The sequence below is a fragment of the Leucoraja erinacea genome, chromosome 17, assembly GCF_028641065.1.
Source record: "Leucoraja erinacea ecotype New England chromosome 17, Leri_hhj_1, whole genome shotgun sequence".
Taxonomy (NCBI): domain Eukaryota; kingdom Metazoa; phylum Chordata; class Chondrichthyes; order Rajiformes; family Rajidae; genus Leucoraja; species Leucoraja erinaceus.
The window spans coordinates 34177063-34191432 of NC_073393.1; the positions used below are offsets into that span (position 1 = coordinate 34177063).

The following is a 14370-nucleotide window of genomic DNA, read 5'->3' on the forward strand; positions in this document are numbered from 1 at the left end:
TCCCAGGGAGTCAGTGTGGATGTACATTTTCCAGAGTTGGAAACTTAGCTGGCCACTTGGAAAATAATTTGTAGAGCGAATAAAATTGAAGCATTAATTTGAATCAAAACTTTTTTTTTTCCAACCTGAATGTCGGTATTTTTTACATTTTGTGATGCAGCAAGATTCAAGAACAATACATAACACTTTCTTTACATTACCTTTAAAGGCTGTGTAATCAGAATACTTTCAAAGAAGGAGATAGCCATGGAAATGAGCCACTTGATCGAACTGTCTTTGCCATAGTGTAATCCATAGAGCATAGTAAAGAAGGCAGATACACCACTGGAGGCTGCAACTAAACCCCATCCAATGAAGACAAACCACCAGGGCAACCCTTTGGAACAATGGCCCTTTTTAGTGTCTCCAGAAAGACTAGGAATAGTAGAGAAACTGCAAAAGAAGGTAATCAGAAGTTGCAATGCGTTTTAGCCTCTAAGGAGTCAACAGACATTAATAATATCCTATTAATAAGAGGCTAGTTACTGCCATTCATTACAAGCCTGTGGGCTCCCACAGCAACCCCGACTGTTCTCTCCCCCCCCCCCCCCCCCTTCTCTTCCTACTGTTGTGGCCTGAACTGCTGCATATTTCCAGTATTTTCCATTTTTATTATAAATAGTATTTATTTGAATTTGCCCTATTCTCTCCTTAAGGCTTCCCAGGCAAAGTAGGTTTAATTGGTGCTGCTCGAGAACTAGTTTCCAAAGGAATCTAGAAACGTTTGAGAACAATAAACTCTTCAACGTTTCTCCCTAGATGGTATAGGAATCATAGAAACAGTTTCGAGATTCAATATGATCATGGCTGATCATCCAACTCAGTATCCCGTACCTGCCTTCTCTCAACGTTTAGCCACAAGGGCCACATCTAACTCCCTCTTAAATATAGCCAATAACTGCTTTCTGTGCAGAGAGTAAGATTCACCATTCTAAAAAAGTTCTCCAAAAGGATTTCCCCTCTCGCCCCTCTCCCTAACATCGCACCCCTTAAGAATCTGCCCCCCCTTCCCCCTTTCTTCATCCTCTCCCTCCCCACTCCCCAAACCCCATTCTTGTGAGTACTAAACGCTTGTCCCCAAGTCACCCTTTCTTCCCCCAGTCCCCCCCCCCCCCCCCAGTCTGGTGAACCGTCTCTGCTCCCTCTATGGCAATAATGTCCTTCCTCTTGCTCAGTTCATAAGTATGTATCCCTCGTGGACTCGCACCTGTCTCTGTCTAAAAAGTGGTCTCTCGGGGAACCTCCTTGTCTGAGTTCATCTGTGGCCAACACTGGGGGTTTTTTTATTTTGCTTCCCGTTGTTTTTCTCCACTCTCCCTACCACAATCAGTCCAAAGAAAGGGCCCGACATCGAAACATCACCCATCCATTTTCTGCAGAGATGCTCCCTGACCCGCTTATTGATCCAACATAGTGTGTCTGTTTTGCGTATGCTTAGTTTTGTTCACAAAATTTCGAGCTTTGTTTGTGAAACATCTGTGCATTGTGCATTGTTCCGAGAGTTGACTAGTGTAGAGGTCAGTGGGTACAATGACAATCTAATCTAATATTTAATGCAGGCAGTAATCCTAACACATGGGGGTCCCTTAAGCGATAATCACACAAGATTATTAACACATTGTAATATTAAAACAGTTAATACTCTGTCCTAGTTTGGGTCCTTACCTGTCTGAAACAGAACTGGAGCAGGAGTTAACATTTTGGAGAAGATCCTTCATGTGTTGCACCTGGTGGACAGCTTGCGTGTAGCTCTGGGGGTTCTCGAATTTGCTCGATCCCAGGAATCCAAGCTCACTTTCCACACGTTGGAGCTGCAGGTAGAGGTGGTGATTGTAATCACTACGCCTCTGTTTGTCAGTCACACCCTTCTCAGAGTCGGGGCCAGCCACCGGTTCTGAACATGAAAAGAGATCCGTAACTACAGGAAGTTTTATTCTCACCATAGATCACTCTTATGGAAACAGTTGGCAATAATTTGACAGCCAGCCTGTATTCTATCTAGATACCAGGAATTTCAACACAGGGTATATCTTGCTTGATCCAGCAGTTCATACCCAGTGGCATGAATGTTGATTTCCTGCATTTCAAGTAATCTCTACATTCCCCCTCTCTGTGCCCCTCCCCAACCCCAGTCGGTGTGCCAGTTCCACTGTTCGTATCCATATATCTCTTCACTATCACCTCTTCCACAGACAACAATGGACCATTGTGGGCTCCACCTTTTCTTGGTCATCGGTGCCGGCCCTGATTTGTTCTCAACGCTTTCATACCGCTAGTTTCCCTCCCTCCTAACTCTCAGTCTGAAGAAGGGTTTTGACCCGAAACATCACCTATTCCTTTTCTCCAGAAATGCTGCCTGACCCGCTGTGTTTCTCCAGCATTTCGTGTCCTACGGAGTATTGAGTGTTTTATTTCATCTGTGTCTTTTCAGACTGGATCTGAAAAAGAATCCTGACCAAAACATCGTCTGTCCATTCCCTCCACAGACGCTGCCCGACCCACTGAGTTCCTCCAGCACTTTATTTCTTGTGATCGGGTTAATTAAAATCATTCTAATTCCTTAAACCATTTGCCAATTAATTTAACAGATTTAATTAAAAACTCACCTTGCAAATCAACTGATCCCAGGGTGAGGATGAGGGTATCCACTTTCTTACGACCCTCATGATAAAATTCACCATCGACTTTATTTTGTTCTCTGATTATGTTTTCAACCAATGCCAAAAGTTTATTGATATCAGTTGTTTTCTTCAAATCCATATCCAGTGTTGGTTGCGAGCTCTTCAGTGTTTTAGTCAGGGAGTTAGCAATCCTTTGGATATTCTGTGTACAATACAGTGATTACAATGAGTGACTGTGTCACAATGATAACTGCTCTGAAAACACCGTCACTGGTTCCATTTCATTTTATTAGATCCATTTTCCTGTTTTAATTTCATCTACTGGCTTTTACAATTTTTATTTTGTATATCCTACCGAGATTATATCTTGACTTCTGTCCATCCAGCTATGAACCAGTAATCAAATTATTTTAAGGGGTGAAACAATCAGTTCTAATCCAAAGAAAAGCTACTTAAAAGTGGTTCTATCTTTGAACGATGGTTTAAATTTAAAGGGGCTGTCCCACTTGGGCGACCTAATTGGCGAGTTTAGAAGAGTTTGAAAAAATGACATGTTGAAGACCTCCTTCAACTATGTAGAAGACCTCCTTCGAGTATGTTGAAGACCAGCTTCGACTAGCTACGACTAACTTTGGGAAAATTGGACACCGAATAGTGGAGAGTGAAGACGACCTCCTTCGATCTCCTTCGACCTCCCTTCGACTATGATGAAGACTATCTAAGACTACCTTCGACTACCCTCAATTACCTACGACTAACATGCCGACCTACTACGACTAAACCTACAGTAAAAAAAGTGTCGATTTTTTCCATGGCGACCTTTTTTTAACTCGCGGGCATTTTTTAACATTGATAACAACGCCACAACCTAGCTGAGGCCTCGAGTACGCGGAGACCACTCTCGAGCCTGAAGGAGAGTTACGAAGACCTCCTACGACCTCGTGTCGACCATGCTGCGAGTATGAGTCAAGGGCAAACTCGGCAGAACTCGCGGATTAGGTTGTCCAAGTGGGACAGGCCCCTTAATACTCCATTCAATAATATGTTGTGTAACCATTCCCAAGTGCTTTTCATTTTGTTTTGTCCCAACTCCACAAGGTCTAATTCTTTGGCCAGGCCTTTGGTTACTCATTTAACATTTCCCTACTGGTTCAGCGTGCAATTATTTATTAATTTAAGCTGTAATATGAATATAAATTACAGTATTACTAATTGAAATGTGCAATGATTGATTGAGATGTGAAAGAACATGCATGGCGGATGGTTTTGATATTTTTTTGTCAACCTTTATAACAGCCTCTGGTGTGAGGGAGCAAGATTGAAGACTCGCGGGAGGGGCTGGCAATGAAGGTGATATTCGGCCGTGTTTGCCCTGCTTTTTTTCCTGCATTCCCTTTGTTCGTGGTCGGATGTTCCGGAATATCTGGACAATAAGGAGGTTGATGGGAAACATGAGCAGCGAGCTCTCAAAACCTATCACCACCTCCTGCCAGGTGAATTCAATCTTCCCTGTGAGGGAGAAGAAACAAAATTGAAATGAAGGGGAATTTTAGAAGCAGGAAATGCTTGTGTGTGCAATGATTCCTTACGTTTTTACAAATAGATCATTTTTAGATATAACAGATTTCTACATTCTTACAGTCTGAAGAAGGGTCTCGACCATTCATCGCCTATTCCTTCTATCCAGAGATGTTGCCCGTCCCGCTGAGTTACTCCAGCATTTTGTGTCTATCTACATTATTTCGTTTATTTATTTGTATAGCAGGAAAGGACCAAGGAAAAATAAGAAATACATTTTAAAAACTCTCTGTGATGAAGACAGTAGTTGATACTTTCCTTTTTAATTATCAACCTACATTCAGTTTTTAAGATGACAAAAGCTGCCTACAAAACAACCTTTTTGGTTTTGTCTACTGCACAGCTTGAACTCAGCATCGATTATTAGTTTGAAACTATGCTCTCAGCATTCACATTTAAATGACATCTGTTCGGTCATAAAGTATCAGGATTTTCAGAAGAATATAGTTATTTTTACAAACCCAATTAATGATATAGATTGCACTAATCAGGATGTTTCTTCATTTGTCATCATAGAAATGGACAAATGAACAGGCGTACCACAAATTCCCAATCACATTTCTCCTTATTACAACGATGGATTTCTTATTTTTATGGTCCTTAAATTTAGATTCTAGATTCTTTCTCAAAAAGAAATTCTCTCCAGGTCCACCTTGTTCAATCCTTTCATTATTTTCAGCAGGTCAGGTCAAGGTCTTTCAAATAAAAATCATCTATATGATTAATAGAGTCAGAGTCATAGTGTTATTGAGTGACACAGTGTGGTAACAGGCCCTTCAGTCCAACTTGCCCACACTGGCCAACATGTCCCAGCTACACTAGTCCCACCTGCCTGAGCTTGGTCCATATTCCTCCAAACTTGTCCTATCCATGTACCTGTCTAACTGTTTCTTAAACGTTGGGATAGTCCCAGCCTCAACTACTTCCTCTGGCAGCTTGTTCCATACACCCATCACCCTTTGTGTGAAAAAGTTACCCCTCAGATTCCTATTAAGTCTTTCCCCCTTCACCTTGAACCTATGTCCTCTGGTCCTTGATTCCCCTACTCTGGGCAAGAGATTCTGTGCATCCACCTGATTTATTCCTCTCATGATATTATACACCTCAATTTGATCACCCCTCATCCTCCTGTGAATAGATACACAGCCTACTCAACTTCTCCCTATAACTCAGACCCTCTAGCCCTGGCAACATCCTCGCAAATCTTCTTCAAACTCTTTCAAGCTTGACAATATATTTTCTATAACATGGTGCCCAGAACGGAACACAATACTCTAAATGCGGTGTCACCAACGTCTTATACATCTTATAATCTTTTTTAATTAATCAATATATCAATGAATCGTGCAAAATATATAACATTGAAGTATAGTGGCTGTGAACTATCACTACTGGTAAGTTTTTCTTTGATTTTTCTCTAAGGCATTTACTTTTGCAATATGGACATCAGAACAGAGCACAAGTGTGGATTAATTGGCCTGAATTAATATTTAACAAAACTTCTGTTCAAAGATCAACCATGATCAACAAAGATCAAAGATATGATGATCTATCTGTACTACAAAAATAATTGTTAATAATAATAATAATAACTTTATTTATGGAGCACTTTAAAACCAATCACTGTTGCAACAAAGTGCTGTACATGACTATTCATGAACAAAAAAAACAAAAAACTTATTACAAGACAATAAAAACATTAAAAGAGAGAGTAAAAACAATAAAAAAACATTAACAACACTAAAACAGGAGCAAAGTCTCATGCAGGGTCAAAAGCCAAGGAATAGAAAAGGGTTGATTGATTGATTGTTGATTTACCCAAGTCCATTTTTTGCTGGGCAGGATCTTTCGGTACTCCCCAGAATATAATGCTTGTCAGCATTGTGCAAAGTAGCAAAGAGAAACAGCATGAAACTCGCTGCACCCTGGTGAAGGGACTTCTTGGTGGACGATTCAACACCGAATACCAGATGTGGCTATCTCGGAAATCCTTTGCTGTCTTCATGAAGAACAGGTTACTGTTGGAAAATTGCAGGAAGGTTTAGGTTGGGGAAGGCTGAATTAGAAAGAATTAGACATTGCACAACCCTCAGCAGCAGACCAGAATCTGAAATGTGTAGGTAGGAACTGCAGATGCTGGTTTACACAAAATACTAGAGTAACTCAACGGGACAGGCAGCATCTCTGGATAGAAGGAACGGGTGACGTTTCCGGTCGAAGCCCTTCTTCAGATTGAGAGTCAGGGGAGAGGGAGATACAGAGATATGGAAGGGGAAGGTGTGAAAACGAGAGAGCAAAAGGAACAAAGCTCAAGGAACATGTAGGGTAGATCATTGTCTTATTCTAACAATTCTAACAATGATCTGTTCTACATTTTCCTTGAGCTTTGTCCCCTTTGATCTCTCGATTTCACACCTTACCCTTCCATATCTCTGTGTCTCCATCTCCCCTGACTCAGTCTGAAGAAGGGTCTCAACCCAAAATGTCACCCCGTTCCTTCCACCCAGAGATGCTGCCTGGCCCGCTGAGTTACTTCAGCATTTTGTGCCCAGAATCTGAAAGGACATCAGTCCAAAATATACCAATAATCAAAGTGAAATGACCAATTATAATTATAAAAAGACACCCCATGACTGGTAGTCTCCTTCTGTGCTCTAGATCTCTATGAATCTACATCATAACCAATAGTAAATATTTTAACACATGTAATCAATGATTTCTCACTGCAGCCGAGTTATTTGCCATCATGTCCGTGTGGTAGGGAAGACTTGTGCCCTGTGATATTTGACAATAATTACCTCTACTGAACACATAGTCAGAGAGTGATACAGCGTGGAAACAGGCCCTTCGGCCCAACTTGTCCCACACTGACCAACATGTCCCCGCTACACTAGTCCCACCTGCCTGCATTTGGTCCATATCCCTTCAAACCTCCAAACCTGTCCTATCCATGTACCTATGATACTGTTTCCAAAACATTGGGATAGTCACTGACTCCACTATCTCCTCGGCAGCTTGTTCCATACACCCACCACGATAACACGTCAGGTTATTATTTTTTATATAGTTAAGATACTTTAAGCTGATCCAGCAACAACAGGGTACCTAAAACGTTTCAGGTCCATCTCAGTTGCCACCGGAAAGACTTTGTCCAAAAGACAATCGTCAACATCAATAGCCAGCCACGAGTTACACAGGAAACTCCAACGTTGATCTGTTTCCAAGTCCAGCACAGTTACACGATTGACATACCTAGGATGTAAATCAGGCAGAGGAACATCAGTTTCGTACATTGAGTAACAATCAATTTGTTTTTAATCTTGAAGTTAAAATCTGCAAAGAGAGCGCCTAATTGTTTTCTGGCCGGACTGGGAGGTTTTTGTTACATCAGCAGTGCTAAACCTTCAGGCAGCTTGTCGTGTCATTGTCCCTGCGCTCATGAGGGGTACAGGAATAATGTTATCTCATCATCTGCTGGAGCAGGTTGTCCACAGCCAGGTTCCCAAACAAAGTTAGCTCCAACCTGATCCACCGGCACAGTTCAGACACTAAGCACAAGTGGCAGGCCCTGCTCAAACAAATGTCTTGACAGCAAGTTCAGCTCCACATATGGAAGAAACTACATTCAGTATCCTGGGCCTCCTCCATCGCCAGAGTGAGGCCACATGCAATTTGGAGGAACAGCACCTGATATTCCGCTTGAGTAGCTTACAAGCCAGCGGTAGTTTACAACCCAGCAGTATAAACGTTGAATGCTCTAATTTTAAGTACCTTCTACTAACACCCACCTTGCCCTTTCCTCCACCAAAAAAAAAAATCACTCGTTCCACAGTTCGCAAGAATGGATTCCTCTTGAGATCACACGTTCCATAGCCCTGATTTGTCCTGGTCTATCTGAATATCTTCTAGCCAGCACCGCCATTCAATGTGATCATGGCTGATCATCCACAATCAGTACCCGTTCCTGCCTTCTCTCCATATCCCTTAATTCTGCTATCCCTAAGAGCTCTATCTAATTCTTTCTTGAAAGCATCCAGCCAACCAGCCTCTGAGGCAGAGAATTTCACACACTCACAACTCTCTGTGTGAAAAGGGTTTTCCTCATCTGGGAACATGTTTCCTGGCTCTAGCGTGTCTGAACCCTTAATAATCTTATATGTTTCAATAAGATTCCCTCTCATCCTTCTAAATTCCAGAGTATACAAACCCAGCCTCTCCAATCTATCAATATATGACAATCCCGCCATCCCGGGAATTAACCTCGTGAATCTACACTGCACTCCCTCAAGTTTGGAGACCAAAACTGCACACAATACTCCAGGTGTGATCTCACTAGGGCCCTGTACAACTACAGGAGGACCTCCGTGTTCAAGAGGGAACTGCAGATGCTGGAAGATCGAAGGTACACAAAATTGCTGGAGAAACTCAGCGGGTGCAGCAGCATCTAGGGAGCGAAGGAAATAGGCGACATTTCGGGCCGAAACCCTTCTTCAGACTGGTGGGGGGTGGGGGGGGGGAGAAGGAAGGAAAAGGGGAGGAGGAGGAGCCCGAGGGCGGGCGAATAGGAGGGTGGGAGGAGACAGCTAGAGGGTTAAGGAAGGGGAGGAGACAGCAAGGGCTAGCAAAATTGGGAGAAGTCAATGTTAATGCCATCCGGACGCAAGGTCCCCAGGCGGAATATGAGGTGCTGTTCCTCCAATTTCCGCTGTTGCTCACTCTAGCAATGGAGGAGACCCAGGACAGAGAGGTCGGATTGGGAATGGGAGGGGGAGTTGAAGTGCTGAGCCACCGGGAGGTCAGGTTGGTTATTGCGGACTGAGCGGAGGTGTTCGGCGAAATGATCGCCCAACCTGCGCTTGGTCTCCCCGATGTAAATCAGCTGACACCTAGAGCAGCAGATGCAGTAGATGAGATGCAGGTGAACCTTTGTCGCACCTGGAACGATTGCTTGGGTCCTTGAATGGAGTCGAGGGGAGAGGTGAAGGGACAGGTGTTGCATTTCTTGCGGTTGCAACGGAAAGTATGGCGGGACTGACAAATGAAAGAATGGATCGACTGGGCTTAACCTGGTGAATCTACGCTGCACTCCCTCAATAGCAAGATTAGGAGACCAAAAGTGCACACAATACTCCAGGTGTGAGCCCCGTACAACTGCAGTAAGACCTCTTTACTCCTACACTCAAGGAGTATATGAGCAAGGAGGAATACTCAAGTTTACCAGGATGGGTTGGATCCCGAGTTGTCATGCCACAATCGAATGCTCTGAAGATCCCCAAGGGGGAATAAGGTTGTTAGCAGATATCCGTCAACCCCTCCTCTCTCAAAGATAGGTTTCTCGACGTCTGTAAGGAAATGGGGGTCACTCTCTCGCTCCGAGCCATGCAGCGTTATTGTCACCTGAATAAGAAGAAATATCAAAATATAATCAATTGACAAAATACATTTACACAAGCTCATGGTGTGTTAAATTAGGAGCCTGGTTATTTTAAAATGTATACGATTCATCTTCCAACAAATTCGGAACATTCAAAACATAAGGAGGACATAACACTTTCATATTCTCTTCCTGTTATTGCTATAGACTGAAGAAAAGACAAACAATTCTATCGTCGATCATGAGCACATGCAACATGTAACTGCTCGTATATTCTAAAACAATTGTACTTTACGCCATTACTTTGTGGCAATCTTTTTCTTTGTCTCATCATTCATCATTCATCTCATCAGGTTCGGAAGTATCATGATATAACAACTTTAAGCTGAACACCAAGGTAAGACAAAGCTCCCACATCATTTTACTGCAGTGTACATATCTTTCTGCTTAAACTAAAACCAATATCTGTTGGTTGCTTTGTAGGAGAAGCCTGCAGTTTTAAACTTGCATATTATTCTCGACCTCAAAGGAAATAAAATTCAGGACACTTTAACTTCTTTTTCACACCAAGGGTGGTGGGTATATGGAACGAGCTGCCAGAGAGGGCAGTGGAGGCAGCTACTATAACGACCTTCATAAGACTTTTGGACGGGAACCTGGACAAGAACGGTTTAGAAGGATCTAGGCAAATGCAGGTAGGTGGGAATAGTGTGTCTTTGTTGGCATGGACAAGTTGGGTCAAAGGCTATGACTCTTTGACAGTGGAAAGCTTTGTTTTGCATGCTACCCAATTAGATCAGTACATACTATATAATCAAGTCCAACTTGTACAATAGATAGTGCAAAGGGAAAGATACAGAGTGCAGAATCTCATTCTCAGCATTGTAGTGCATCAGTTCCATAGACAAAGTCCAATGTCCACAATGGGGTAGAGGTGAATCAGACAATACCTTAGCTTATAGAAGGACTGTTCAGAAGCCTGATAACTGATAGCCTGGTGGCACAGGCTTTCAGGTTTCTGTATCTTCTGCCTGGCAAGAGTGAGGAGAAGAAGGAATGACCGAGGTGGGACTAAATATTACACTAAAATCTAAACAGCAACAAACCTTTGAAGTGGTAGCAGCTCCCCTACGATGTCCTGTAAAAACCGTCACCAAGTAACGATACTGGGCAAATGGGTCATTATCAGCAAGCAGTGTTATTTTCACCTGTGTTTTTATTAAGAATGAAGAAAAAGACAATTAGCTCAACAGGTCTTGCAGTACACATGATTCACTTTAAAGTAATATATATTTAATATGATGACATATGATGAAAGAATGGATCGACTGGGCTTATATTCACTGGAATTTAGAAGGATGAGAGGGAATCTTATAGAAACATATACGATTCTTAAGGGATTGGACAGGCGAGATGCAGGAAAAATGGTCCCGATGTTGGGGGAGTCCAGAACCAGGGGTCACAGTTTAAGAATAAGGGGTAGGACTGAGATGAGGAAAAACGTTTTCATCCAGACAGTTGTGAATCCGTGGGATTATCTGCCAGTGATGGCAGTGGAGGCCAGTTCACTGGATGTTTTCAAAGAGAGAGTTAGATAAAGCTCTTATGGTTAATGGAATCAGGGTATATGAGGAAAAAGCAGGTACGAAGTATTGATTTGGAATGGCCTACTCCTGCACCTATTTTCTATGTTTCTAAGTATATTGATGTCTACTTTAGGCAGATCAAGAATCAGACCATTTGGAAGTGGAGAATGAACAATTCCTCCAGGTCTTGTACTATTTATGTTGTTTTTGCCGTGTAACATTCTTCATTGTTTCTAATATAGTTAACAGGAGCGTGTGACAGTGATTTGTGTACAAATGCTGCAACCACCAGAGTTGACCTCAGATGATACAATTAAACCTTCCAGAATAAATGTCATAAAGGCCGGAGATTGTTTGCTATTTAAAACATATAAAGACAGTTGCACTTTAAACTAATCAGTGTTTATCCCTAATTGCCATTAGACTTTATTACTTGCTAGGGCATTTCAAACAGTAAGTATGAGTTAACCAGGTGGTGGGTTCAGAGTCCATATAGGCCAGACCAGCTGAGGAAGGAATGTTCCTCCCTTAGGTGTTAAAGTATCAAACAACAAGGTGTTAGTTTCTAGGACACCATTAGTGATGCCAGATTTTTACTCCCTGAATGTGGCTTCATGGGTAGTGAAAAAGGCTTATGGCACTCTGGACAGCCAGGGAACTAGTTGGAACATTATGTTACAGTTGTACAAGATATTGATGAAGTTGTATTGGAATACGGCGCGCAGTTTTGGTCAACCTACTATGGGAAAATTGTAAGAATGTTGTCAGAATTTGAGGGCCTGAACTATAGGGAGAGGTTGAAAAGGTTAGGAGTTTATTCCTGGGAGCACAGGAGACAAAAGAGTGACGTCAAATAGGTATATAAAATAACATGAGCCATAGATACAGAGAGTTTTCTCCCCATTTTTGGAGAATCAAGAACTAGAGAGCATAGATTTAAAGTGTGAAGGGAAAGATTTGATAGCCAAGGAGTAACATTTTCACACAGTTATGTGGAATGAGCTAGAGGGAGTAGTTGAGGCAGGTATAACAACAACACTTACAAGACATTTGAGCAGGTATATATGGACGGGATCATTTGAAGGGATATGGGTCAAATGGGATTAGCTTAGATGTGGTATCTTAGATGCCATAAATGAGTTTAGTTTAGTTTAGTTTAGAGATACAACGCGGAAACAGGCCCTTTGGCCCACAGGGTCCGCGCCGACCAGCTATTAACACTCTCCTACACACACTATGGACAATTTGTACACTTACCAAGCCAATCTACCGACAGACCAGTACCTCTTTGGAGTATGGGAGGAAACCGAAGATCTCGGAGAAAACCCATGCAGGTCACGGGGAGAATTTACAAACTATACATCATATACAGACAGCACCCGTAGTCAGGATTGAAGCTGGTTCTCTGGCGCTGTAAGGCAACAACTCTACCGCTGCGCACTGTGACGTGATATTCTTGTTTTGCATACAGTTGTACAGTTCAGAAACAATCCAACTATACATTAGACACAATCAGAGTTTACAAGAGTGTAACATAGTATATTACAATGAGGCCGTATACAAGAGTATACTGGCGTCCACTTGTACACTACAAGTTTAGAGTAGTTAAAAATGTCAGAGTCTTAACTTGGCCAAAAAGGCCCATTGTCGTATTTGATGACTCACTTTGGTCACATCTTGCTGATCTTTGCTTCTCGCCCAAGCCACAGCGAGGATATAGAGGCCAAAAACGCAGGCAACAGTGGTAACAACTATCGGGTTATCCACAAAGGTGGCAAAAAGTTCTACTGTCTTGCTGACATCCACCACATTGGGCATGACAAAGAAGGAGCTGCTGAAGAAGGTGAGATGGTTGCACAAGCATTGAGTGCTGTTGAGAGTAGTTAGAGGGCCCACCTGAAACATAAAGCAGTAAAATGCACAATCATGTGCTCACACACATGTATTTCCCCATTGCAATTGTAGTGTCCTAACACCATTGTGAAAGGAAGAGATTGCAAAAGAATTAGACACTGCAGATAAGCAATTTATTTTGTCATTTTGTTTCCAAGCATTCAGTTTGAACATACTACTTTTGAAAGCATCTGCATAGTTAATCTGATGACAATTATTATACAGTATATAAAAAAATCAAAATCATTCAGATGCCAGAGAATGTAACAGCTAAATCAACAAATGTTGAGAATAGTGAGGGTGACAAGGATCTTAAAAAATACACAAGATGAACTTTATTTCCATCCCGTCCATCGAGAGCCTGCTGACAGACTGCATTACAGCATGGTATGGCAGCTGCACCATGGCAGACAGGGAGAGGCTTCAGAGGGTAACCAGGACAGCACAGAGGATCATTGGCTGCCCTCTCCCCTCCCTGATGGACATCTACACCTCCCGCTGCCTTAGCAGGGCAAAGAAGATCATCAAAGACAGCTCCCATCCTGCGTTTGGACTGTTCGACCTGCTGCCCTCTGGAAGGCGCTATAGGTGCATCAAATCCAGGACAAACAGACTCAGGAATAGTTGCTTTCCGAGAATTATAACTACTATAAATTCAAATTCACACATGCACTGACTACACCGCCCAACACGGACTTCCATCTGTATATATGTATATATGTATGTAGCGCCGCAGAATTTGTGCACCTATTCCCCCCCCCCCATCTCCCTTCTGTTTTTGTTTTTTCTGTTTCTTGTTTTTTGTGCTAAATTGTATGTATGCACTGAGTACGAGCAGCTTTCAGTTTCACTGTACATGTATAGTGACAATAAATGGCATATCTGATTTCATGAGATACAGATGTTATGATAGAATCTTATTACACCAGGATATTAAGATTTACTAGACCAAGGGGGACCCGTTGGGCCCCGTCCCCTCAATGAGTGGTTGCGGGGGGGGGGGGCCCTGCGGCTTCACTTCACACATGCACTAACCACCCCTCACACACAGACTCTAACCACCCCCCCACGCCCACACTAACCACCCTGCTTGATATTATATTAATATTATTAATTCGCTCCTTTTATCCCATAGGGGTAAACGTACAGGGGGTGACATCACTCGCAGCATGCGGGGAGTGGGGAGTGGGGCAGCGGGACTGCCTGTTCAGCGGCTTCAATCCAGAGCCCGGGGGATTATCACAGGAGAGGGCTGGTTCCCGATCGCAATGCTCCCGGC

At 42.7% G+C, this 14370-nt stretch overlaps 1 protein-coding gene across 1 annotated transcript in view; it reads right to left on the minus strand.

Moving 5' to 3' along the window:
• The window catches only part of LOC129705508 (polycystic kidney disease protein 1-like 2), a 131778-nt gene that overhangs the window by 32504 nt on the left and 84904 nt on the right, over positions 1-14370 (minus strand). The window contains exons 24-32 of the mRNA XM_055649095.1: positions 12864-13094; positions 10719-10820; positions 9457-9635; positions 7344-7490; positions 6057-6256; positions 3946-4169; positions 2646-2862; positions 1705-1933; positions 201-432 (exon numbers count right to left, since the gene is read on the minus strand). Of these exons, the coding sequence (XP_055505070.1) occupies positions 201-432; positions 1705-1933; positions 2646-2862; positions 3946-4169; positions 6057-6256; positions 7344-7490; positions 9457-9635; positions 10719-10820; positions 12864-13094 (1761 nt within the window). The remainder of the gene's footprint in view (positions 1-200; positions 433-1704; positions 1934-2645; positions 2863-3945; positions 4170-6056; positions 6257-7343; positions 7491-9456; positions 9636-10718; positions 10821-12863; positions 13095-14370) is intronic.